This window comes from Canis aureus, chromosome 21 (assembly GCF_053574225.1).
Source record: "Canis aureus isolate CA01 chromosome 21, VMU_Caureus_v.1.0, whole genome shotgun sequence".
In the NCBI taxonomy this organism is placed as follows: Eukaryota; Metazoa; Chordata; class Mammalia; order Carnivora; family Canidae; genus Canis; species Canis aureus.
The window spans coordinates 5,807,701-5,830,997 of NC_135631.1; the positions used below are offsets into that span (position 1 = coordinate 5,807,701).

The 23,297-nt window shown below is 57.2% G+C and overlaps 3 protein-coding genes across 8 annotated transcripts; 2 read left to right on the forward strand and 1 right to left on the reverse strand.

Annotated features, from left to right (window-relative positions):
- The first annotated feature begins 4,927 nt into the window (after window positions 1–4,927).
- RAD9A (RAD9 checkpoint clamp component A) lies at window positions 4,928–12,434 on the forward strand. Of its 3 annotated transcripts, none has more exons than XM_077862613.1 (11): window positions 4,929–5,104; window positions 5,188–5,258; window positions 5,694–5,822; window positions 6,226–6,340; window positions 6,429–6,528; window positions 7,950–8,059; window positions 8,156–8,265; window positions 8,343–8,407; window positions 8,470–8,625; window positions 9,388–9,592; window positions 9,679–12,434. In XM_077862613.1, exons 1-11 carry the CDS (start codon window positions 5,071–5,073, stop codon window positions 9,772–9,774), a joined length of 1,191 nt encoding a protein of 396 aa, XP_077718739.1. In that variant the 5' UTR covers window positions 4,929–5,070; the 3' UTR covers window positions 9,775–12,434. The 3 variants fall into 3 exon arrangements, with proteins under 3 accessions (XP_077718741.1, XP_077718739.1, XP_077718740.1); XM_077862614.1 differs by having other exon boundaries at window positions 4,930–5,104; window positions 8,488–8,625; XM_077862615.1 differs by lacking the exons at window positions 6,429–6,528; window positions 7,950–8,059 and having other exon boundaries at window positions 4,928–5,104.
- PPP1CA (protein phosphatase 1 catalytic subunit alpha) lies at window positions 10,414–13,443 on the reverse strand. The gene is made up of 7 exons (XM_077862616.1): window positions 13,283–13,443; window positions 12,626–12,757; window positions 12,239–12,469; window positions 11,578–11,682; window positions 11,158–11,381; window positions 10,940–11,074; window positions 10,414–10,862 (listed from the first exon to the last, which is right to left on the reverse strand). Exons 1-7 carry the CDS (start codon window positions 13,335–13,337, stop codon window positions 10,752–10,754), a joined length of 993 nt encoding a protein of 330 aa, XP_077718742.1. The 5' UTR covers window positions 13,338–13,443; the 3' UTR covers window positions 10,414–10,751.
- Window positions 13,444–14,248: 805 nt separating this feature from the next.
- Window positions 14,249–20,412, forward strand: TBC1D10C (TBC1 domain family member 10C). Of its 4 annotated transcripts, none has more exons than XM_077862611.1 (10): window positions 14,249–14,391; window positions 14,678–14,856; window positions 15,605–15,704; window positions 15,901–16,008; window positions 16,097–16,203; window positions 16,405–16,519; window positions 17,176–17,241; window positions 17,361–17,550; window positions 19,275–19,429; window positions 19,726–20,412. In XM_077862611.1, exons 2-10 carry the CDS (start codon window positions 14,705–14,707, stop codon window positions 20,071–20,073), a joined length of 1,341 nt encoding a protein of 446 aa, XP_077718737.1. In that variant the 5' UTR covers window positions 14,249–14,391; window positions 14,678–14,704; the 3' UTR covers window positions 20,074–20,412. The 4 variants fall into 4 exon arrangements, with proteins under 4 accessions (XP_077718737.1, XP_077718736.1, XP_077718738.1 ...); XM_077862610.1 differs by having other exon boundaries at window positions 14,286–14,409; XM_077862612.1 differs by lacking the exon at window positions 14,678–14,856 and having other exon boundaries at window positions 14,358–14,409.
- The last annotated feature ends 2,885 nt before the right edge of the window (window positions 20,413–23,297 follow it).

Below are 23,297 nucleotides of genomic sequence, written 5' to 3' on the forward strand. Positions count from 1 at the left end.
CCCTGAGGGAAGGACTGGTACCACCCTGCTCAAGCTGTAGGTGAGAATCTGAGAAGGTAAGCAACCTGTCCATGTGCACACACCCTGCAAGTGGTGGAGCCCCGTCTTGGCAGGTTGGTACCTGGAGTGCCCTTAGTCCACCACAGCAGATAGTCTGGGTTCAAGTCTTGCAAAGTCACCAAACGCTAGACACTGGTCGTTCAATATATGCTTCTTAAGCTGCTGCTCTGTACCAAGCTTGTTCTGGTTGCTGGGAGAGATGGCGGAGACCAAGGAAGGCCTGGGCAGCGCTTGCGTGCAGGGGGCTGGCAGTGCCTGGTGTCACAGGCGGGCAAGGGGTGCCCTGCCAGTACCGCGCCCCCGGCAGCTCGCAGCTCCCTTACCCCAGAGTGACCACCCCTATACTGTGTTGTGTGTGTGCACGGCCCAGCGGACTTCCTGTAGAGCCTTGGCACAGGCCGTTCCCTCTACTCAGTATTTCTGCACAGGAGTGGAAGCCCCTGAGGGCGGGGACTTTTGTCCTGCACTCTCTCTTCCTGTAGAGAAGTGCATCTAATACAGGTTAAATAAATGAATGACTGAGCTCCGGGGATTCCTGCATTTTTAAAAGGATTTCATTTTATTTATTTTTTAATTTTTATTTATTTTAAAAAATATTTTATTTATTTATTTGAGAGAGAGAGAGAAGAAGAAGCAGACTCGATCCCTGGTCTCCAGGACCACACCCTGGGCTAAATCGCTGAGCCACCCTGGCTGCCCGAGGATTTTATTTTTAAGTAATCTCTATGCCCAACATGGGGCTCGAGCTTACAACCTCGAGATCAGGAGTCGCATGTTCCTCTGACAGAGCCAGCTAGGCAACCCTGAATTCCTGCATTCTTAAACTTAACCATTTGGGTAAGAAGTGGTTAAAGAGAAGAAGTTTCCCAGCAGATAATTATTTTAAAAGTTTGAAATGGTAATGGCCTTCCTCCATTCCGTATCCACCTCACCACACACATATGCCCCAATACCCATATGCTTATGTACTTGTAGGAGACCATCTTGAATATGGTGCGAGGTAAGAATTTGGGGTTTGAAAAGATCCTGAGAGAGCATCTCATGCAACCCTCTCATTTTATCAAGGAAGAAACAGGCTCAAGGGATGGCCTTGGCTCGCTTGTGATTCTCTGTGAATGGGGCTGGAGCTATGCCAGGTCTCTCCACCTCTTGCACAGACCCCAAATTTTCATTGGGTTCCCAACACAAAGTGTTCTTACCATTGTGAGACCCTCATCCTCCACTGTGCCTCCTTTGTCTGGACCAGAAAGACATCATTGCCTGTGCCAAGTGAAAGCTGGGAGAGGCTGCCCAGCTTCAGACAGGAGATCTACCTTCCAGTCTCACAGTCTGGGGGAAGCAGGATGCCAATTACAGCTCCTCTCCAGAGCTGTGGCCAGATGACAGGCCCAGAGAAGCTGAGGGCCCTGTCAAGATCACATCAAGGTTGGAAACAACCTGGGTAAGCATCTTACGTCACCAACCACAGTTGTACAGATGAGGAAATGGCTGCAGAGACAGAGAGGGACCCACCCAGTTACACAGCGAGTCAGCGGTGAAGCACAGACTAGAGACAACTGGCTTCTGGCAGGGTGTGTGTTGTGTCCAAATACATTAAAAAAAGACATTAAAAAGACATTAAAAATCCTAAAGAAGGGCGCTTGGCTGGCTCAGTCGGTAGAACATGCAACTCTTGATCTTGAGATTATAAAGGTTGTAAATTCAAGCCCACATTGGGCATAGAGTTTATTTATTTATTTATTTATTAAATTTTATTTATTTATTCATGATAGACATAGAGAGAGAGAAAGAGAGGCAGAGACACAGGCAGAGGGAGAAGCAGGCTCCATGCCGGGAGCCCGACCCGGGACTCGATCCTGGGACTCCGGGATTGCACCCCGGGCCAAAGGCAGGTGCTAAACCACTGAGCCACCCAGGGATCCCCGAGATTATTTTTAAAAAGATTTTATTTATTTATTCATGAGACACACACACACACACACAGAGGCAGAGACACAGGCAGAGGGAGAAGCAGGCTCCCTGCAGGGAGTCCAATGTGGGACTCCAATCCTGGACTTGAGATGCCCTGAGCCAAAGGCAGACGCCCAACCACTGAGCCACCCAGGCGTTCCAGGCATAGAGATTACTTAAAAAACAACAACTTAAATTTGCGTGTGTATGTGTGTGTATTTGTGTATGTGTGTCTGAAGACTCATTAAGAAACCTGAAGAGGGGATTCCTGGGTGGCTCAGTGGTTTGGCGCCTGCCTTTGGCCCAGGGCGCGATCCTGGAGTACCGGGGATCAAGTCCCCCGTCGGGCTCCCCGCATGGAGCCTGCTTCTCCCTCTGCCTCTCTCTTTCTCTGTGTCTATCATGAACAGATAAATAAATCTTTTTTTTTTTAGATAAATAAATCTTAAAAAAAAAAAAAACAAAACCTGAAGAGTTTGGGGTGCCTGGGTGGCATAGTCACTTAAGTATCCAACTCTTGGGATCCCTCGGTGGCGCAGCGGTTTAGCGCCTGCCTTTGGCCCAGGGCGCGATCCTGGAGACCCGGGATCGAATCCCATGTCAGGCTCCCGGTGCATGGAGCCTGCTTCTCCCTCTGCCTATGTCTCTGCCTCTCTCTCTCTCTGTGTGACTATCATAAATAAATAAAAAAAATTAAAAAAAAAAAAAAGTATCCAACTCTTGGTTTTGGCTCAGGTCATGAGATTGAAACCCTCGTTGGGCTCTGCACTCAGCTAGGTCTTCTTAAGACTCCCTCCCCACTCCCTCTACCCACCCCCTCAAATAAACAAATAAATCTTTATTTTTTAAAGATTTTATTTATTAATTTATTTCGGGGAGACAGAGAGACATACCGCACAAGCAGGGGGAGTGGCAGAGGGAGGAGAAGCAGACTCCCTGCTGAGCAGGGAGTCCCACGTTGGAGTTGAACTCAGGACCCTGGGATCATGACCTGAGCCAAAGGCAGACACCCAACCAACTGAGCCACCCAGGTGTCCCTAAAGAAATAAACCTTAAAGAAGAAAAATAAAACCCTGGAGTTTATGTCTCCCTTGCCCTCCCCAGGGCCCTGCCTCAAAGACCTCAAGGCGATAGGACCTTCCAGCCCCATAGGTGTCAGTGGCAGAGGTGAGACTGTGTGATTATTTCCCCTCCTTGCTTTCCCGGGAGCCTTGACATCTGCCTCCTGTTCCAGTTGGGCTGCTCAGGTAATGGCTGTGGGGTAAAGCTGTGAAGGCCATGCTGAGTTACACTGGGATAAAGAAAGAGAGGGAGGGAGAGACAGAGAGGAAAGAGGGAAGGAAGAGAGTAGCTAATGCTAAGTTCTTTTGTGGATTTTATTTATTTTTTGTGGATTTTATTTTTTTGACAGAATGTGGAGAGGAGATAGCTACTGTCCAGGAAAAAAATGGGACTGTGTTAGAAGGTGTTGGAAGCTTCATGACAGCAGTTCATGTAGACACCTACCTATGAAAGACTGTTGCAGTGTGATGGGCAGTGGGGGCTGGTGAACAAAAGGCCTGTCTGAGGACCAGCAACTAAAGCTGTGCCCTAGGAAGAGAAGGAGCCAGCAGGGGGAACGTCCGTCAGGAGGACGTTTTAGGAAGATCGCTTTGGTGCCATTTGGAGAGCGGACTGCAGAAGACAGGAGGCAAGAGACCATTCAGCTCCTACAGTCGTTCAGGTGAGAGAGGATGGTGGCCCGAGCCAGGATGATGGCTGTGGAGATGGAAGAGTGTGCCATCTCTTTGGAAGGTGGGACAGTCAGGTCTTATACAAGGACTACAATACCTGGGGTGATGGAGAGGGTCTAGGCTGACTCCCAGTGTAAATGCCTGGGTTGAGGGGAGACCATTTACACTGACCCCCATGGAAGGCAAGAATAGCCTCACCCAGTGCTCTAGAGAAGTCTGGTGATGGCACGGACACTGAGGCACGGGGGGCGGGGTCCGGAATCACAGGCCAGGAGCTGGAGGGCAAACGGCTGGTAGACAAACACCACTCCTCACTGCAGACAATACCAGAAGGGCAGGGCCAAGCAGGTCCTAAGAAATGTGGGGATGCCCAGGGCCCTGAAAGGCCCTACAGAACCTGGATGCTGTGGGGGCTTGAGTTCAGGAAATCCCTTAGGGACTTCCCTTCCACTTTGCAGACTTGGAGCCCAGAGCCCAGGGCGAGGGGGAAAATTCCCTGACGAACCGCCCCCTTCTGCACAGTCCTGGAGGCTTTTTAAAAATGACCCCATAAACGTGACTCTACCCTCTTATAACGTTTCCAGCGCTTCCCACTGGTGTCCCCCACCATTTGGCAGCCTTCATCCCTCTGCAAGGCTCACAGGCCAGTTCCCTCCACGAGGGCCAAAGCCCACGCACCAATGCCCTTTCCTCCCGCTCCCCCTGTTAGGTACACCCTTCTACTCCTTTGAGCCCCCAGAATCTTCCGTTCTCCAAGGGTCAATGACGGATCCTCGAAGCCACAACGAACAGCCACTCTCCCACGCTGGAGTCCTGCAGGAAACTGCTTTCATCTCGTTAGAGCTGGTGGCTGCTGCCTGCGTCCCCGGGACGCTCCAGCTCGACCCCACGTCCAGACAGGCGCCCAGGAAGACCGGTACGAAGCGGCCCAGGAGGGCTCGCCCGCACACGTGCTCGCTGCCTCGCGCCGGGGACTTCGTGCTCTTGGTGTCCAGGTGCGCAGCCGCCGAGGCCCCGCCAGGCCGGCCGGCGCCCCGCGCTCCCGGCTCCGGTGACCGCCGCCCGCCCCTCACCGGGCACCCCGTCACGTGACGGCGGAGCAGCCGGACGTTTTCTCACGTGACGGAGGCGCCGGCGTGTGGACCAATGAGAAGGCGGGGGCGGGGCTTACGAGGGGCGGTGCGCGGGAAGGGAACGCCGGGCCGCTCGGCGGCGGCTGGTGAGACCCGGACCCGAGCCGCGGGCGGGGTGGGCAGGGCCCGGCGCGGACCAGCCGCCAGACCCAACCCGGTCGGAGGCCAGGCCCGACCTCGGCGCTGGGGGCAGCATGAAGTGTCTGGTCACCGGCGGCAACGTGAAGGGTGAGTTCGGGGCCCCCGGGGGCGGGGGCACGTGGGACCGCGGGAGACGCCAGCCTAACCCGTTTCTCTTCTCTTCCCCGCAGTGCTCGGCAAGGCCGTCCATTCCCTGTCCCGCATCGGGGACGAGCTCTACCTGGAGCCCCTGGAGGACGGGGTGAGGGGGGTCACAATCGGGAGCCAGCTTCACCTCGTGTCAGGCTAGATGCCCTTGGGCAGAATTGTCTGCCAAGGTTGCCCCCCCCCCCACCGTTGTTGGGGTGTCAGGTTGGGTCCTGTCATCTTCCCAGGCCGGTGTGTGGATCGAGAGCCATTGCCCTCCCCGAAGTGCCTTGTGTGTGTTTGGGGGGGGGGGGCGGGTAACTAGGGAAAAAAGGCAGTGTGTGCTGACGGTTGTGTAGGGCCCTTGCCGCCAGGGACTCAGGGAAGGCTTCATGGAGAAGGCAGTCGCTGACTGGAAGGAGAGGGAGGATTTCAACAGGTGACGGTGGAGGAGGAGGACATTAGGACAGGTGTGAGCAGAAGCCAGACAGAGGACAGAGCCTGTTTCTGCCCCCTGACCGCATCCCTCTCCCTGCTCTTCCTGGCCCAGCTCTCTCTTCGGACGGTGAACTCCTCTCGCTCTGCCTATGCCTGCTTCCTCTTTGCCCCACTCTTCTTCCAGCAGTACCAGGCCACCACCTCTGGTCAGGAAGCCCTGCGCTGTAAGATCTTGATGAAGGTGAGGTGTCCCCCCCCCCCCCAACCAGGAATGGGTCCACCCTGGGGCATTCAGAAGATCCTGACTGGGGAGGGGGGTGTATGCAGGAGCAAACCAATGTAAAATGCATTGAGGTGTACAGTAGAGACACCACAGAGGGTAATGGGAGCTGGGGAGAGGGTAATAGATCCTTCCAGGGACCTGGAGAGAGTGGTGATATTGAAAAGTAAGCAGATCTTTCAAGACATCCCAGACAGGTGTGATAGCATGAACAGAGAAAGGCCTGGAAAAGCATAAGTGTTCTGCATGTTGTGGGAGCTCCCTCTCTAGTGTGACAGTGCTGAGCCTGGGATGGCCAGAGCCTACATGGGATGTGGAAGCTGGTTGGTGGAGGCCACTGGGCTGATGGGTTTCCCTTGCACAGTCGTTCCTGGCTGTCTTCCGCTCGCTGGCAACGGTGGAGAAGACTGTGGAGAAATGCTGCATCTCACTGAATGGCAGGAGCAGCCGCCTGGTGGTCCAGCTACACTGCAAATACGGTGAGGGGGCAGCTGACTGGCCGAGGAATCCCTGGGGTGGAGGGGTGGAGGTTAGCAAAACCCACTGAGACCCCATCTGCCCATCCAGGGGTGAGGAAGACTCACAACCTGTCCTTCCAGGACTGCGAGTCCCTGCAGGCCGTCTTCGACCCAGCCTTGTGCCCCCATGTACTCCGTGCCCCAGCACGGTGAGTGTGTCCCTCTGGATACAGACTGAATGTGGGTCTTTTTTTATTTTTTGGAGCTTCAAGGGTCAATTTGAGAAGACACCTTCTTCATTTTCTCTACAGAGTTTCTGTGAACCTCAAAGAATTAGTCCAGATCAGTTTGCTCTCAGGTCTGGCTCTTTAAGGGCAGAGGCTGGAATAGAGGAGGGCATTGCTCTGTGCTCCTCACTGTGTCCAGGAACCTGCATTCTCCACCCTAAAGATCTGGCTTGGCTTTCTGGCCACTTGGACCCCTTCTGACTCCCCTTTTAGGAAGCAGGTCTCTTGCTTGCCCTTAAGTCCCCTTCCTTGGGCTTCAGGAGCCTTGAATGTCCATCTTTCACTTTCTGGCTCAGGGGCTCCAAATTCTTCTCTGGAGTAGTCATCTTTCTGGGAGTGTTCTCTATTCAAGGGCAGCCTCTCTTCCCATCTACTTGGGCTGGAGCTTTGAGAAGTCCACAGGCCAAGGAAGGAGGCTGGACAGGGAGGCCATGCTCCAGGAGGGCAACCTGGATCAGCAGCTGTGGGGGTATGGCTGTCCTGGGAAAATCAGAGCACACCTAAGGGCTATGCAGGGCCTGGGAGATGGAGTCTACAGAGGAGGCAAAGGTTCCTGCAGAAGACCAATGTAGAGAGGGATGGCTCCCCTCCCACCCCATGCTGGATGCTGCTTGCATCCGAGTAACCCAAGGTAATGTTCATTTCTTTTTGTAGCCATAGGGTATGATAATTTGAAGTTTCCTTCGGGTCCTGAGTCTGTTTTTCTGAGTTCTGTTGAGATAATGCTGCTTAGGACTCCTTTGGGTAGAGAAAGAGAGAAGGATATCACCTCTGGTCTGGATTTTGGAGCTTTATTATTATTATTTTTTTTAATGAGCAATTGTTTTTCTTCTTTCTTTTTCTTCAAATATGTATAAAAGTGGATGTCTGCTCCCATCTGCTCCGGTTCCAATTGTCTTGAGACAAATTCCAATTGTTACTTCATATGTAAATATTTGTCAACATGTATTCCTAGAAGACAGAGATTTAAGGCCTTTTTCCTGAAGGCTGAATTTCTAGGGATGGCCTGGGTGTGGTTTCCCACCCCTGGGTGGGCAGGTGCTGCTTGCCTGGTTTGGCCCAGTGCAAACATTCCATGCTTTCTGTTGCCTCCTCTGGGCTGTGCTCTTGTCTGCCCCATCCCTTGCAGTGGACTCTTCTCCCCCCAACAGCCTGAAAGCTTTGGATGGGGCAGGACCCATGACCTGCTCACCCTGTCCTCCTTCCCAGGGTATCCCACACATGGTGGATCCCCTTGGACTCTGGCACGTGTCATAGCCCTGCCTCAGCTCAAGAGCAAAGCCACAGTGCAGGACTGAGTGTGTGATGTTGTACTCCCCCCCGCCCCCCGCCCTGCCCCACAGGGTTCTGGGGGAGGCTGTTCTGCCCTTCCCCCCTGCACTGGCAGAAGTGACGTTGGGCATTGGCTGTGGCCGCAGGGTCATCCTGCGCAGCTACCAGGAGGAAGAGGCAGGTGAGAGAGCCAGACATGGCCTTAGGCAGGGTCAGAGCTGGGGTGGGAGGGGGTAGGGCCTAGAAGCCTAGGTTCCTCCTGTTCCTGCCTCCACAGACAGCACCGTCAAAGCCATGGTGACCGAGATGAGCATTGGGGAGGAGGATTTCCAGCAGCTGCAGGCCCAAGAAGGGGTGGCCATCACTTTCTGCCTTAAGGAATTTCGGGTGAGGTTCCCCCCAACACACCACCCTGTCCTTCCCTTCCTGCCCAGGGCCTCACTGCTCTGCTTCTCCCCTCCTAGGGACTCCTGAGCTTTGCGGAGTCAGCAAACTTGTCTCTTAGTGTTCACTTCGATGCACCAGGCAGGTAATTCCCAGCCTCAGGAGGGGAGGGGATGCTGAGAGCTGAAAGGCCCTGACCTTGCCCAGGACCTGTCATCTGCCTAGGCCAGCCATCTTTGCTGTCAAGGATTCTCTGCTGGATGGACACTTTGTCCTGGCCACACTATCAGAGTCGGACCTGCACTCCCCAGCCATGTGCTCCCCAGAGCTCCACAGGCTTGCGCCTCCACTCCAAGCTCACAGGTGAGGAAGCCCACCTGCCTCCCCATGCCTCCCCACTCCCCTCTCTCTGCACCCTGGCCTGAGCCTACTGCTTGCAGCGTGTGCACCTCCCCCAGCACATACACTTCCTGTTGGGCCCAGTGCTACAGCTCTCTCCAGCCCTGCAGGCTCAATCTTCCTGGTCAGCTGTGCTCAGAGATCCCTCCCACCCAGGGAAGTGTCCCCAAGGTCGGTCGGGCTGGCTTCCTTCTCTGGCTGAGTCCTCCCCTTAGAGCCTCTTCCCAGGCCAAGGAGGGAACAGACTGCTGGGAGGCAGGGGGCTGACTGGGGCTGGGGAAAGCAGGTGGCTGGAAGGGCAGGTGGGCTGGGGAGGATGGGCCCAGTGTAGTGGAAGCAGAGGAAGTTTGGTCTGGCCCCCCGCCCAGCAAGTCCCTGGGCCCCAGTGCTCTCCAGCTCCGTCTCCTGGGAAGGGGGGAGCTTTAGCCCCAGGTGGCCTAGTTCAGAGGACTTGAGGCTTCTCTACCCAAGCTGAGCTAAACTGGCTCCCAGGATGTTTCCCTCAAGCCCCTATTTGAATTCTGATCAAACAGATTCCAGGTCCACTCCCTGCAGGAAGACACCACTTAACCACTGCATCGTTTCCCCTCCTATGAAATGAAAGTAATAAAGTCAAGAGACCACCAGTGGTCACAAGGCTTTTACAAATACTCCGACTCCTCTAGGGGTCCTGCCTCTGTACCTTCTTTTCACCCTCCTACTCACTGATACCATCCCTGCCTGCAGCACACCCCACCTGGATGACTTTGCCAGTGACGACATTGACTCTTACATGATTGCCATGGAAACTACTGCGGACAGCGAGGGCTCCCGGGCAGTACCCTCCATCCCCCTTTCACCTGGACTCCGGCCCCCCTGTAGCCCTGGCCCCTTCTCAGAAGACCATGAAGCCGAGCCCAGTACAGAGCCTGGGACTCCCCCACCCAAGAAGGTAGGGGCTGGAGATGGAGGTAGGGGTGGGAGACAAAGAGGGAACAGCCTCCAGAGCTCACTCTACTTCTCTTCGCTCCATTCCAGTTCCGCTCGCTGTTCTTTGGCTCCATCCTCGCCCCTGTACACTCTCCTCCGGGCCCCAGCCCTGTGCTGGCTGAAGATAGTGAGGGTGAAGGCTGAACTGAGAACAAGCCTGTGTCCAGAGGCTCTGATTAGATGAAACCACAGCCTCCTCCTTCCCCCAGCAGCAGCCCAGGGATGGGGCTAATCACCCTGGTGGTTGGTAAAGGTGGGCTGTGTTGGAGTAGAGCACTGGTCTTGATGCCACCCCAGGTCCTTCCTGGCTCTGACTAGCCTGGGTCCTGTCTTCTCTAACTCCCAACCAATCATGTCTGTTCCCAGGCTTTGCACCGAGCTGCCACCTGATGGGAGGCCCCCTGTTATTCCCCTCCCATAGGCCTTTAGGCCAGACTCCCAACTATGTGGCTAGGGCTGGACACCTGCCTTCCCTAAGCCTACCTCCCCAGGACAGAAATCACAGAGGGGCTATGAGCCCCTGCTGATTTACCTTCTTTGCCAATCATGACTTGTCTGTCCCTTAAATCCTAAACACACCTCTGGAATCCTTTGTGGTCACCAAACTGTTTTCTCTATACTCTCTGGCCCCAGCTTGGAATTCTAAGCCCCCATGGACCTGAGCCTATGGCTGGGATTGCCCTAGCTGGGGCCCCATGCCCAGCATGCCTATCCTCCCAAGCAGCCCTGGACAGAAGGGCTGCCAGGCCCAGTATTTGGGACAAGGGAGACAGAGGCCATGGCGAGAATCCAGCTTTGACCTTTATTCAAGAGACCAGATGGGTTGCCCCAGGATCTGTCGGCCAGCCCTGAGGCCAAGCAAGGCTGGAAACCCACATCTGGCCCTGCTTTGCCCTGAGCTGCAGCCTCAGCCCCAGGATCCTGCTTGCCACCACTACAGCAGGCGGAAGGGGCCCTGGGGGATTGGACGCTGCTATTGATTCATTAAAAAAAAAAAAAAAATACACCAAGGCTCCGTGTTCCCCGTGACAGGTGGGCCTGGGGGGCCAGCGTGAACCCCCTATGGCCACGTAATTTCTGTACAAATCCACCATCTGGGGCAGAGTGCGGGCACGCGGAGGCTATTTCTTGGCTTTGGCGGAGTTGCGGGGTGGGGTGATGGGCCGGCCTCCAGGGTTCAAGCCACTGAATTGCCCGTATTTCCCCTTGTTCTTGTCAGCGGGCTTGAGTATCTAAAAAAGACAAGAGCTGGTCAAACTCATGGGCTAAGCCACAGGGTCACCAGCCCCCCTCCTTCCCCCATCCCAACCTGGAAGGAGCACATGAGTGTCTCATCCACACTCATCATGGCGCCTGCATTGTCAAACTCGCCACAGTAGTTGGGAGCCGAGAAGAGAGTCACCAGCTGCCGCTTGGCAAAGAATTCATAGCCATCTTCTACCACCTGGATGAGGATGGGGGCAGTTTGTTCAGCAAGTGCTGGCTACCCAGGCCCCACTCCCACCCGCCCCAGAGCTGCCAGCCCACCTGGTGTGCCCGGCAGATGAGGTCCAAGTCGTGCTTGTGCAGGAATTTGGCCACTACCTCAGCCCCAAAGGTAAAGGAGACACCACGGTCATTCTCGCCCCAGCCCTGCACGTCCTTGTCAGGGTCAGACCACAGCAGGTCGCACAGCAGGCCCTGGTCCGGCACGTCTGTAGGCCGCATGATACGCCGAATCTGCTCCATGGACTGCAGGTCTGGGGACAGGCCTGGGGGAGGGCAGGTTACTTGCTTAAGCCTCAAAACAAAGAGTGACATGCAAACCAAGACCACTGGGAGAGGTCTTCCAGGTGACGGGGAATACATCCTCCAGCTAATAGCCTCATCCCAGGGCTCCCCGGGATGTGGCCCAGGGCTCTTCCTTCCCAAAGAACCCTTCAACATGTACCCCAGAGCCACTCTCACCTCCATGGCAGCAGAAGATCTTCTCATCCACGATGGCAGCAATGGGCAGGCAGTTGAAGCAGTCAGTAAAGGTCTTCCACAGTTTAATATTGTAGCGTCTCTTGCCTGCTGGGAGGAAGGAGATGCCTCATGAGGCCTATCTGCCCCACAGCCAGCCTGGGTCTTGAGGCCCTCCAGACACAGCTGGGAGAAGAGAATGGCAGACAAGAAGAGAATCCCCCCTCCCCCGACTCCGCTGCCTACCAGCCTTCCAGGAATTCTAAAGCAGCTAGGTCCAGAGGAACCTGAGTTCCAATCCGAAACAACCCACCCGCACCCAGTGAGCAGGGCCAGGCCAAGACTAGGCCTGGTTTATCTCAGCTTCTGGTTGGTAGGATCCAGTCCAAATAGGCATCCCAAGTGCCTAATGGATGTCCTGGAGGGGAGTGTCATGAGGCAGGGCCCTGCATTAGAACATGGGCAGTCCTCAGCAGTCACTCCCCAGACCCCTCCTGCGTGCCGGCCCCACGGCAGGAGGGCAGGCAGAGAGGCACCAACTGGTGTGCACCCTTCGCAGAGCTCGCGGTCTGTGGGTAGTGGTCAGACACCAATTCCCCTACTGCCAGGCCTATGTGAGGGTCTCCCCGAAAAGGGAAGTCACTTAAGGACTTGGGCTACTCACACTCATCGTAGAAGCCATAGATGCGGTTGATGCTAGCACACTCATGGTTCCCACGGAGCAGGAAGAAGTTTTCGGGGTACTTGATCTTATAGGCCAGCAGCAAGCAGATGGTTTCCAAAGACTGCTTGCCCCGGTCCACGTAGTCCCCCAGGAAGAGGTAGTTGCTCTCTGGAGGGAAGCCACCATACTCGAAGAGCCGCAGAAGGTCGTAGTACTGGCCATGGATGTCACCTGTAACCCAGGGAACCGGTTCAGCGCTAGGTGCAGGGGCTACACTTGAACCCAGGGCCAAGTTCGGGCTCCAGGAAGCAGCAATGCAAGGACTGGGCGGGGTGAAGTGGGGATTCCACTTTCAGAAAGCCAAAGGGATCTGGGCAGCAGACTCACCGCAGATCTTGAGGGGTGCCTCCAGCTCCAAAAGAATGGGCTGGCTCAGGAAAATCTCCCGTGATTTGAGGCACAGACCACGGATCTCGTTCTCTGTTAGCTGTACATTCTTTCCAGGCCGCGAGCCCTGCACTGTGGGAGGAATGGGGTGTCAAGACTCTGGTCCCTCAGGCAGGAGGAAGGTGGGCGACACAAGTGGCCCTATGGGCACATCTGAGGGCGCCTGGGCCTCCTAGGCCCCTCCCTGCCTAGGGGCAGCTGTTGCTGGTGAGCCTCCCAGGACCTCCGCCTCTGGCCTCCCAGGATGGGACCCCCTCGAGGGGGTGTGCTGTGCGCGGGGGCCTGCCACCCAACACCCCACCCATAGCGCAGGACCCCTGGGAGGGGTGGAGCTAGGCTTCTTAGGTTTCTCCCTCACTCCCAATAGCGCAGGCCAACCCGTGCGCCCCCCGCCCAGGAGGGGGGCTGCTCCCCGTGCCAGAGCGTCCCCGGAACCCCCCTCCCCCGGCGCGCCGCGACTCGGGGGGCGGCTGTGGCCACGGGACCTTGCGGCCCGTCCCCGCCCAGTCTAAGCTGGCCCGGGGAGGGGCAGGCCCGCCCGCGCACCACTTCCGGGCCAGGGCGCGGCGGGCACCGACCTCCCCGGCCCCGGCCAACCTTCCAGCAGGCGCCCGATGATGGAGTCCAGGTTGAGCTTCTCACTGTCGGACATGGCGGCGCCGCCGCTCCGCCCCAGCAGCTCCGGGCCCGCTCCTGCCGCCCTCCCTCCCGCCCGCTGCCTCCTTCCGGCCTGGCGCTCCTTCCGCCCGCCCCGGCCCGCCCCGGCCTGCCGCCCCGCCTCCCCGGCCCGCCGCCCCGCCCTGCGCGCTGCCCCCGCGCTCTAGCGCTCCCGCCGGACACCGCGCGCAGCGGCCGCGGCGGCCCGGGGGGCGGGGCATAGGGGACGGGGCGGGGCTCGGGCTGAGCTCGGCCGGCGGGACGGAGCCCGGCCGGTGGGTGGAGCTCGGAGGGCGGGGTCGAGTCTGGTCCCGCCCCCGAGGAGTTACCCGAGTCCAGTTCCGAGAATATGGGGCCGGAAGTGCTGTGGGAGTTGTTTGTCTCTATCAGACGCTAACCCACCCCCTGGGCGGGAGCGTGGTATGAGCACATTAATAACCGATGCTCCAGACACTGCGGATCAAGTCCTCGAAGTGCAGAAAAGGAAACGGAGACTCAAGAGATAGCAGGGGGGTGGGTTGGTCCAAAACCCTGGCCTCACATTCACGGGGGGCCTCCACCTCCTGAGTCTCTGCGGCCCTCAAGGCAGCTGGCCAGACCCAGGCACCTGCCGCGGCGCTCTGAACCCATCTTGGTCCACGCTGTGCTGCACGCTGAACTAATTTTTGTAAGTTCCGTTATTGCCTGCTGAGTGCATAATAACGCTGCGTTAGGTATATATTCAAAGCATTACTTGTAAAGAGCAAATATTAAATAAACGAGAATTCTCACTGGAATCTTGAATTGTTTTAACCTCAAAACTGGAGGGGCCTGGCCTCTGTAACTCGGGTGGGTCCTGGACTGGTCACACCCTGCTCTGGAGCCCAAGCCTGCAGCCACCCAGCCCATGGGGAGGGTGGGAGGAGCCCACGGTCCTGGGGGCACTGGGGCAGGCCGGAAGAGCCTCAGAGAGGAAGAGGTGACCCCCCCACACACTTGGGAGGGGAGTGTGGGAGGGGCCCCCCAGCCGGTGGCTGAAGCTGCTGAGAAGGAGGAAGTGAGAGGAGGAGGTGAGGTGCAGCAGGGAGGTAAGCTGGCCTGGGGGGGCAGGGGCTGGGCCTGGGGACCAGCCTCTACACAGAGGTCTGGCTTTTCTGCCATTTCAAGGCTCACTCTCACCCTCACCCTCCCACCCCGATAAAAGAGGGGACAGAGGGGGCTTGGTGAGATGCCCTGAAGTCTGTGCCCTCTGAACCCTGCAGCCAGGTCCCCGGGCTGGGGACCGGCTGGATGGGAGCTCAGGCCCCAGGCTGGTCAGAAGCTGCCTCTCACACTGGCTTTCCCCACATCTTGCAGCCTGTGGTAGCTTGGGTCTGGGGCACCATGGCCCAGGCCCTGGGGGAGGACCTGGTACAACCTTTCGAGCTGCAGGATGACTCAAGCTCTTTGGGGTCCGACTCAGAGCTGAGTGGGCCTGGCCCATATCGCCAGGCTGATCGCTATGGCTTCATTGGGGGCAGCTCAGCAGAGCCAGGGTAAGTGGGGAAGGGATGAGGGGCAGTGGGGTGCTGGGAGTGAGGATGGGGGTTGAGGGCTGAATTCTAGAGACAGGCTCAACTCCTAGGGTCCTAGAGGGTCTGGGGACTCAGCCAGTGTCCCTACTCCTCATGTTCCAGGAGGAATCCTAAAGCTGGTAGGGCTGCGGCAAGAGTGTCCCTCATGTGTCTCTTTGACTCCCAATCTCCCAGCCTTTGCACCTATCCTTGGGGCCAGATATCCTTCTGCTTTTAATCCCTGCCATGATAATCCCAGAACCAAACCAAAGAACCCACACCTCTATCCCTACCATCTTCCTTTCCCGATATACAGACAGGAAAACAATTCCAGATAGGAGCTTGCCCAAGGTCACACGGCAGATCAGATAGAATCAGGTTCAAACTCAGGACTCCTAGCTTCTAGCCCTTGGCTCTGGCCACCTGCCTCTCTTATGAGTTGTCTGTGTTCCTGTCCTGGAGGACAGCCACCTGGCCCCTGCCCTCCCCCAACACACACCTACACACCCCCTTCAGCCTCTCCTGCTTCTGCCCACATCAGAGCCACATCTTCTCCTGTCCCTATGACAACCACTGGCAACTCCTGGGTGATAGGTTACCCCCCACCCGGGGCTCCCTAGAGATCCCCACAACCAGGAGCTGAGTTTACCCGGGTAGCATGGAAGGTGGCAGAGGTGGGCTCTGGGTGAGAGCCAGCCAACGCCTCGATGCCTGTGCCTTGTGCCCACAGGCCAGGTCACCCTCCTGCAGACCTTATCCGCCAGCGGGAGATGAAGTGGGTGGAGATGACCTCACACTGGGAGAAAACCATGTCTCGGCGGTACAAGAAGGTGAGGGGACAATGGGACTCCTTCAGTCATCCCCCTTTGCCTCTGCCTATGCCCTGGCAAAATTTACCCATCCTGTGTCCCTACCCCCCCAAGTGACCCTTGTCCCATGACACATTGGAGCTTGGGATCCTCCAATAGGAGCAGGGCAGGCTGGTCTGGCTGATCTAATGGGGCCCTGGGGTGGGCCTCCCCGCAGGTCAAGATGCAGTGCCGGAAAGGCATCCCCTCAGCTCTCCGGGCCCGCTGCTGGCCCCTGTTGTGTGGAGCCCATGTATGTCAGAAGAACAGCCCTGGCACCTATCAGGTAATGCAGTTGACAGGGGTTCTGCTTCCCCTTTCTAGAGCCTCTGGCCGCTCTTAGCCCTCACAGAGAGCTTCCTGTCCACACACAGGAACTGGCCGAGTCCCCTGGAGACCCACAGTGGATGGAGACCATCAGCAGGGACCTACACCGCCAGTTCCCCCTACACGAAATGTTTGTGTCACCTCAGGGTCACGGGTAGGTGGCCAGTGACACCCAGGGACCTCCAGCCCCACAACCTCCAGGGCTTTCAGCCCAGACTCCTATCTCAGCCTCAGCTTATATCCTTACATCTCAGGGGATCCAGCGAGGCCCAGGGGGGCTGTGACCTGGGAAGAGGCCATCTTCGGGCAGGGAAGGGGTATCTGAACCAGCCCCTAATGGGGTCTTCTGGCACAGGCAGCAGGGGCTCCTGCAGGTCTTGAAGGCCTATACGCTGCATCGGCCGGAACAGGGCTACTGTCAGGCCCAGGGTCCCGTGGCTGCCGTGCTACTCATGCATCTGCCCCCAGAGGTGAGTGCCCTAGACCCTAACCCAGGGACTTGAGACCCTGACACCTAAACCCAGTGATCCATGATCCTGACCTTAGGTACTTGAGGTCCTTGACCCACATCCTAGTGACCTACAGACCTAGTAATCCTGTGCTCTGGACCCATGACTCCTATCCTCAGGAACTCGGGACTCAGGGATCTGGGATCCTTGACTCCCAGATCCTGTCCTAGTCACCTAGGGCCTCATGACCATCAACTTCAGTGACTTTCAAGCCCAACGACCTTGACTCCAGGTCAAGGTCCCTTTGGCCCCTGCTCCCTGCCCCAGTGACCTAAGAATCTGGATGTCATCACCTCGACCTCAGGACTCCTGATTCTGAGCCCTGTGACCATGATCTCAATGACTCTGAGAGCTCAGGACTTGAACTTTAGGACCCTCCCAACCCTTGACCAGTGAGCCCCAACTCTGTGACCCTGAAATTCAACACCATGAACCCAATGACTTCCAAACTCCTAAACCAATTGATAGGCAGAGAGACTTTTGGTAAGAGCCTGAGTTTAGGCTCCAGAGTGACCTCAGAGGGCACCTATGCCCACTCCCGCACTCTGTTCCCCTATCCTATGGTTCCTTCTGTGATCCCCTGGGTGTGGGCACTCATGGCGTGTGCCCCCACCCAGGAGGCCTTCTGGTGCCTGGTACAGATCTGCGAGGTCTACCTCCCCGGCTACTACGGGCCCCACATGGTGAGAGGAGGGGGGCGGAGGGCCCGGGGATGCACTGGGTGGGCAGGCAGGGGCCCTGGGAATGGAAAGGGGCAGAGCCTGGGATTGGGGAGTAGAGGCACTGACGGACATGGCTGCAGGAGGCCGTGCAGCTGGATGCTGAGGTGTTCATGGCCCTGCTTCGGCGGCTGCTCCCTCGCGTGCACAAGCATCTGCAGCAGGTGGGCGTTGGGCCTCTGCTCTACCTGCCCGAATGGTTCCTGTGCCTCTTCGCCCGCTCCCTGCCTTTCCCCATCGTGCTGCGCGTCTGGGACGCCTTCCTCAGTGAGGGTGAGTGGCAGCTGGAGGGGAGGCGTGGCCAGCGCGGGGAGCCTGGGGGTGCACGGGCAGGGACGGAGCCTCCACTCGGCCCCACCTGCCCCTGCCAATCCCGGCTGGGGTGTGGGCGCCAGAGGGTGCCAGGGTGATGGTGTCAGCCGGGCTCTGGGGGGAACGGCCCAGCCCCTGCCTGCACATCACCAGGGTACTGACTGGTAGCTCCTGCCCCTGTGATGAGATTACCTGAGGGAAGGCAGACTCTGCCCAGTGGCAGGCTGGGGAGCCGAGGAAGCCCCTCCCCCCAGGTAGGGGGGCCCAGCTGAGGGGGCCAAGCAGTGGAGCTGTTCAGGGTCTGGGCTCAGTAAGCATGGCCAGTGGCAGGGATGGGGCTGGTGGGAGTGGAAGAGTGCTGGTCGCTGGAGCCCACTGGCACTAGGTGAGCCCTCAGGGTGCCAGGCACCTCTATAGACGCTGGGATCACCTGAGTCAACACCACTGCGGTCTGGTGGGGGTGGGGATGGGAGACAACAGGGACCAAATTAACAAGATATTTATAGGGGTGCCTGGCTGGCTCAGTGGTGGAGCATGTGATTCGATCTCTGGGTGGCGAGTTCAAGCCCCACTTTGGGCATAAAGCTTTAAAAAAAAAAAGGGATATTTATAGATTGTCCTAAGTGTCACAAAGAAAATAAAACAAGCGATGAGACCATATTAGGGGAGCAGTGGGAGGAGAGTGCTGTTTTCAAGAAGCTTTTGGCCTCTCCATGGAGGAGACAAACTTGCAGGGCCCAGGTGGAGGTGGGAGAACCAGAGAGATTGATGTCCATAGGGTCCAGGCTATAGACTCCTTGGGGGTGTGGGCATGGAGAGAGATGAAACCAGAGAGGTCAGGCCGAGAGTGGGAGCATTCAGGGCAGAGCTGAGCTGGACTTTTTGGGACTTTGGGGCTCTGCCTTGGTACCCCCGTCAGTAACCCACCTGCCTTCTGATCTATCTGGGTTGTCTCGCAGTAACAACTAAAAAATGGTAGAAATCAATCAGTATGTCTATTGAGCTCCTGCTTTGTGCCCAGTTGGCTCCAGGCCCTATTAGGGCTCTGGCCACAGGTGTCCAGGCTGCTAGGTATGTGTCATCACCCCTCTAACCTCAGATCTCAAAGGCCAGGCAGGGCAAGCTGAGCCCCCTTTGCCCTCTCTGCCAAGGACAGGACAGGCAATGTCACAGGCTCCCATTTGTCATGATGATGACGTGAATGGCTGTTATCATCTCTTTACAAGCCACAGTTGTCACTAGGCCTCACTGGTCCCCAGACTTGAGACTGCCCGGAAAGGATTCTGAGGCTCCGGGAACAGCCCAAGGTCACACCCACGCATGGCTGTGAGCATGTGTGCCTGTGTGTGTGCACATGTGCACCATGCTGTTGGCTTAGGGGTGAAGAGCTCTAGTGAGAATCTCTCCAGAATGAGGTCTCTGATCTGAGCTGGAAAGCTCGTAAGGACAAGTTGCTGAAGCTCAGAGAGCAGGTGTAAGGAGTGGCTAGCCCAGGGTTCTTGGCAGGCTTCTCTGCCCGGAAGCGTCTGCGGCTGCAGACACTCGTCAGTGCCCCCACATTGCAACCCCGCCGTCCAGCACTGCTCCTGGTCTGAGTAGCGGCTGCAGAGCTGCAGGAGGGTGGAAGGCGTCCGGCTGAGGTTAGGTTTAGGTACAGAGCATTGAGTGAGCCCCACGGCCTGCAGGTGTGAAGGTCCTGTTCCGCGTGGGGCTGACGCTGGTGCGCCTGGCGCTGGGCACCACAGAACAACGCCTGGCCTGCCCAGGGCTCCTGGAGACCCTCGGTGCGCTACGAGCCATCCCCCCAACCCAGCTGCAGGAGGAGGTCTTCATGTCCCAGGTGGGTGCACCCTGCCTCCCTTCCACAATGGCCCAGCCCCTGCTGCTCAAGTGGGGAAATGGAGTCTCCCCGCAGAAGTCAGAATGAGAACCGGGGCTCAGTTCCTGTCCTCTGAGCAGCAGTGAATGTGAAAACCCCAGGCTTCAAGTAGTTTTCTATGGCGTAGTGAGTCTGGCTGTCAGCCCCTCAGCCCTCAGCCACTTCCTGAGGCTGCGTCCTGCCCGCCCTGTGGGGACCACATGGTTTCCTGCCCTTCCCCCAGTCTGGGCACACTCAGTACCAACCACTCCCCACAGGTGCACAGCATGGCCCTGTCTGAGCAGGACCTGCAGCGGGAGATCAGGGTCCAGCTGGCCCGGCTGCCTGAGTCGACGTCCGGGCCACCCCCCAGGCCTCAGGCTCGCCTGCCTGGGGCCCAAGCCATCTTTGAGGCCCAGCAGCTGGCAGGGGCACAGGGGAGTGCTAAGCCCGAGGTGCCTCGGATAGTGGTGCAGCCCCCAGAGGAGCCCAGGCCACCACGGCGCAAGCCCCAGACGCGAGGCAAGACTTTCCACGGGCTCCTGACTCGGTCCAGGGGTCCTCCTATTGAGGGCCCCCCCAGGTCTCATCGAGGCTCCACATCCTTCCTGGATACCCGATTCTGAAGGTTCCACTTCTGAGGATATTGTGGACTCGGTATCCGCTAACCCCAGTTGCCTGATTGGCTGATGCCAGCCTCAAAGATGGCACTGCACTTTACCGCTGGGACTTGGCAACTCGGCTCCCTTCCCACGGACTGTCAGACACAAGGATGAAGGAAGGTCACAGAGTGTGGTTTCAGGGCCCCAGGCCTGCCCTTCACCCGCGGAGCTGCCCTGGTACCCGGGCCCTTGCAAGCATGGGAGCTGGCATGGAAGGAGTGTGGGGCTAGGGGCACCTGGCAGGGCTAGGGGACCCCAAAGGGCTCCTGGGGAGGCCTAGAATAAAGTCTGAACAAAACCCTAGATGGAGTTGGATTGACTGCTCTCCACCCCCAACTCTAGACCAGCTGCCCCTTCCCCTGCTCCCTCACCCCCTCACCTTGCCTCTCCTGGTCCAGCCCAAATTCCCACAGGATACACCGAGGCTGCCCATTGGCTGCTGAAAGCTGTTTACCAGCAACAGGAGCCAATGGTAAGCCACCTCGCCCAGCCTCTTGGGTCCAGGTAAGGCTCTGGCGTTGGTGGGAGGAAGGTTCCCCAGCTGGATGCTGGGCCCAGGGGTGGGGCTCTATCTCCTATTCTTCCCTTCCTCCTGGATTGGTTCAGGACCCACAAGGGTAGGGGGGACTCTAACCCCAGTCTGCTCCCCACCCATGGCCTTGGGCTGTTCCTCTAGAGTCAGCCAAGCGGGAACAAAAGCCTCTTGTGCCAGGACAAAAGGAGAAAGCCCCCACAGGCCCTTACCCACTCCCAGAGCCTCAGTACACCCCTGGGGATTCCCACCGTGGAAACTCTCCCACACTTGATAATTGCCCCCGTGGGTGCCCAGGGTGCCTGAGACATGAGCCATCACTAGGACAACAGGGCTGGCTCCCATGCAGCCTGGAATGGGTGCCTTGCCTCCCTGGGGGCCCTCCCCTGCAGGGTGGGGGATGGCCAGGCATGGCAGGACCCTGGAGTCCTGGGAGAAGGCATCTGGACTCCCACCTAGGTGGTGGAGTATACCCACAGCCTCACTAGGGAAAGGGGGAAGGGAGTGCTCAGCCCAAGAGCCCTGTAAGGGGCAGAGCCACTAGGGTGCAGGGCTCTGTAACAAGTGCACAACCCCTTAGCCTTGGGCATCAAATGCTGTCTTAGGAAGGTAGGATGGGGGCACCTACCCCTGGAGTCTGCTCATAAACTCCTTGCCCTCCAAGGGCTCAGCTCTTCTGTTCGGAGGGTGGGGAAGCAGGAAAGCAGCAGCCCCTGTCATGAGGCTGGGAGCTGGGCCATGGTGACAGTGGGTCCCCCTGGTTATAGACCCTAGGGGCAAATGGTCTCCAGCAGGACTTCTCCAGCTAGGGAGGAATCAATGCCTTTTCTGCTCAGGGAAGCATTTTCTGGGCTGGTGCCATTATCAAACATCTATGTGGGGAACCGGAGTAGGGTAGGATGTGGGGGTGTCAGACCAGAAGAGAGTTAGCTCCCCTCACGTAAACACTTTTCTGCACACACTGTCCTCACAAGATTATGCTAGCCGCTACAGCACTTGTGTGCTAGTTGGGAAAAGACACCTCTCCTCCAGGCACATGCAGCCCTATGTGGCAGAGGGGAAGTGACCACTCACCTGAGTGCCTTTGTGAAGTGAGCAACCTGCACAACCATCCTCAGTAAACCTGGCAGCCCCAGCTCCTGACAAACCTGCTTAGAAGGCAAACCTGCTCCGGAAAGCCAAGCCATGTATCTGACAGCACTCAGCCTGCAGGGACTGAAGCTGGAATGGCACCCAGAGATGTCCATTGGTCTGGGTCAGCCCAGGGGACAGCAGTGGGGACCAAGGAAAGAAGTGGAAGGACAGGGGCCCCTGGCTGGCTTAATTGGAAGAACATGGGACTTCTGATCTTGGGGTTGTGAGTTTGAGTCCCATGTTTGGTAAACAGATTACTTAAAAATAAATAAAAAAAATTTTAAAAGTGGAAAGGCAGATGGATCCCACCTCGGTTGTGGGGCCCATGGTCTCCATCTTGCACTGCCACTCACCCCAGAGCTTCCCCATCCCCACACTGTCCAGAAGCCAGACTCCGACTCCCTGCGAAGTCCCTGCATAGGAAATGTCCTCTCGCTCTCTGTGATTGATTTTTCTCCTACGGATAATGAGATAAGAGCTCCCCCCACCCACCCCCCCGCCATGCGCAGCCCCAAGATCGTTTTATCAGTCACATTATTCTGAGGATGATTGTTCACTTGCTCTGGGCTACAGCCGGCACATGGTCCCTCCTCACCCCACCACTAGCTGGCTAGAGACAGAGCAGAACTGCTCTGCCAGACTGCTTGCCCCAAGCCCCAGACCCTGCCATTCCTTCCTGCAACCACAAGGCAAACGCCATGAGAGCTGGTGCCCGGCCAGGACCCTCCGGAACTGGGCACAGGACCACACTGCCCTCTGTGCACGTGTGTATAAACTCTGGCAGATGGAAGACCCCAGCTCCACCTCTCACCAGCAGTGTGACCTTGGGTGAGTCATATCACTTCTCCGAGGCTCACTTTGCTCATTGGTAAAAGGCAGAGAGAATCACAACTGCTACCTCCCAGGGTGAAGAGAGAGACAGCACATAAAGCCCTCCCGCACAGCCCCTGGGACAGAGCCAGGAAACGTTGACACACAGCAGGGGAGCTTATCTTCTCCAGAGGCCCCCTGCCTTGCCACACCTGGGCTGAAATTTGCATCATAATCCCCATTTGAGGATGAAAAAGCTGAGTCTGCAGTGGTGGCATGGCTTGTGTTAAAAACAAGAGGTTTAGGGATATCTGGGTGGCTCAGCGGTTGAGCATCTGCCTTCAGCTTCGGGAGTGATCCCGGGGATCGAGTCCCAACGTCGGGCTCATTGGGGTCCCTGTGAGGAGCCTGCTTCTCTCTCTGCCTGTGTCTCTGCCTCTCTCTCTGGGTCTCTCATGAATAAATAGATAAATAAATCTTAAGAAAAAAAAAAAAACAAGAGGTTTAAGATGGAATTGGTTATGTTAAGCCCCACATTGCCAAACCGAGACTCCGTTCTCAGAGAACTAGAACTTTTTTCTTTCTTTTTTTAAAGTAGGCTCCATGCCCAGTGAGGAACCCAATACAGGGCTCGATCCCATGACCCTGAGATTGAAACCCAACCTGAGATTAAGAGCCAGACTTTTGGGGTGCCTAGGTGGCTCAGTGGGTT

Excerpts from the sequence above, each read along its gene's own strand:
- RAD9A (XM_077862613.1), top strand. The coding sequence starts at position 5,071 with ATGAAGTGTCTGGTCACCGGCGGCAACGTGAAGG. Across the intron at positions 5,105-5,187 it reads CACCGGCGGCAACGTGAAGG|TGCTCGGCAAGGCCGTCCAT; the intron begins GTGAGTTCGGGG and ends TCTTCCCCGCAG. Across the intron at positions 8,408-8,469 it reads CACTTCGATGCACCAGGCAG|GACCTGTCATCTGCCTAGGC; the intron begins GTAATTCCCAGC and ends GACCTTGCCCAG.
- PPP1CA (XM_077862616.1), bottom strand. The coding sequence starts at position 13,337 with ATGTCCGACAGTGAGAAGCTCAACCTGGACTCCATCATCGGGCGCCTG. Across the intron at positions 11,683-12,238 it reads CTATGGCTTCTACGATGAGT|GCAAGAGACGCTACAATATT; the intron begins GTGAGTAGCCCA and ends TCCTCCCAGCAG. Across the intron at positions 11,075-11,157 it reads TCATCTGCCGGGCACACCAG|GTGGTAGAAGATGGCTATGA; the intron begins GTGGGCTGGCAG and ends ATCCTCATCCAG.
- TBC1D10C (XM_077862609.1), top strand. The coding sequence starts at position 14,612 with ATGGGAGCTCAGGCCCCAGGCTGGTCAGAAGCTGCCTCTCACACTGGC. Across the intron at positions 14,857-15,604 it reads GGCAGCTCAGCAGAGCCAGG|GCCAGGTCACCCTCCTGCAG; the intron begins GTAAGTGGGGAA and ends TTGTGCCCACAG. Across the intron at positions 19,430-19,725 it reads AGGAGGTCTTCATGTCCCAG|GTGCACAGCATGGCCCTGTC; the intron begins GTGGGTGCACCC and ends CACTCCCCACAG.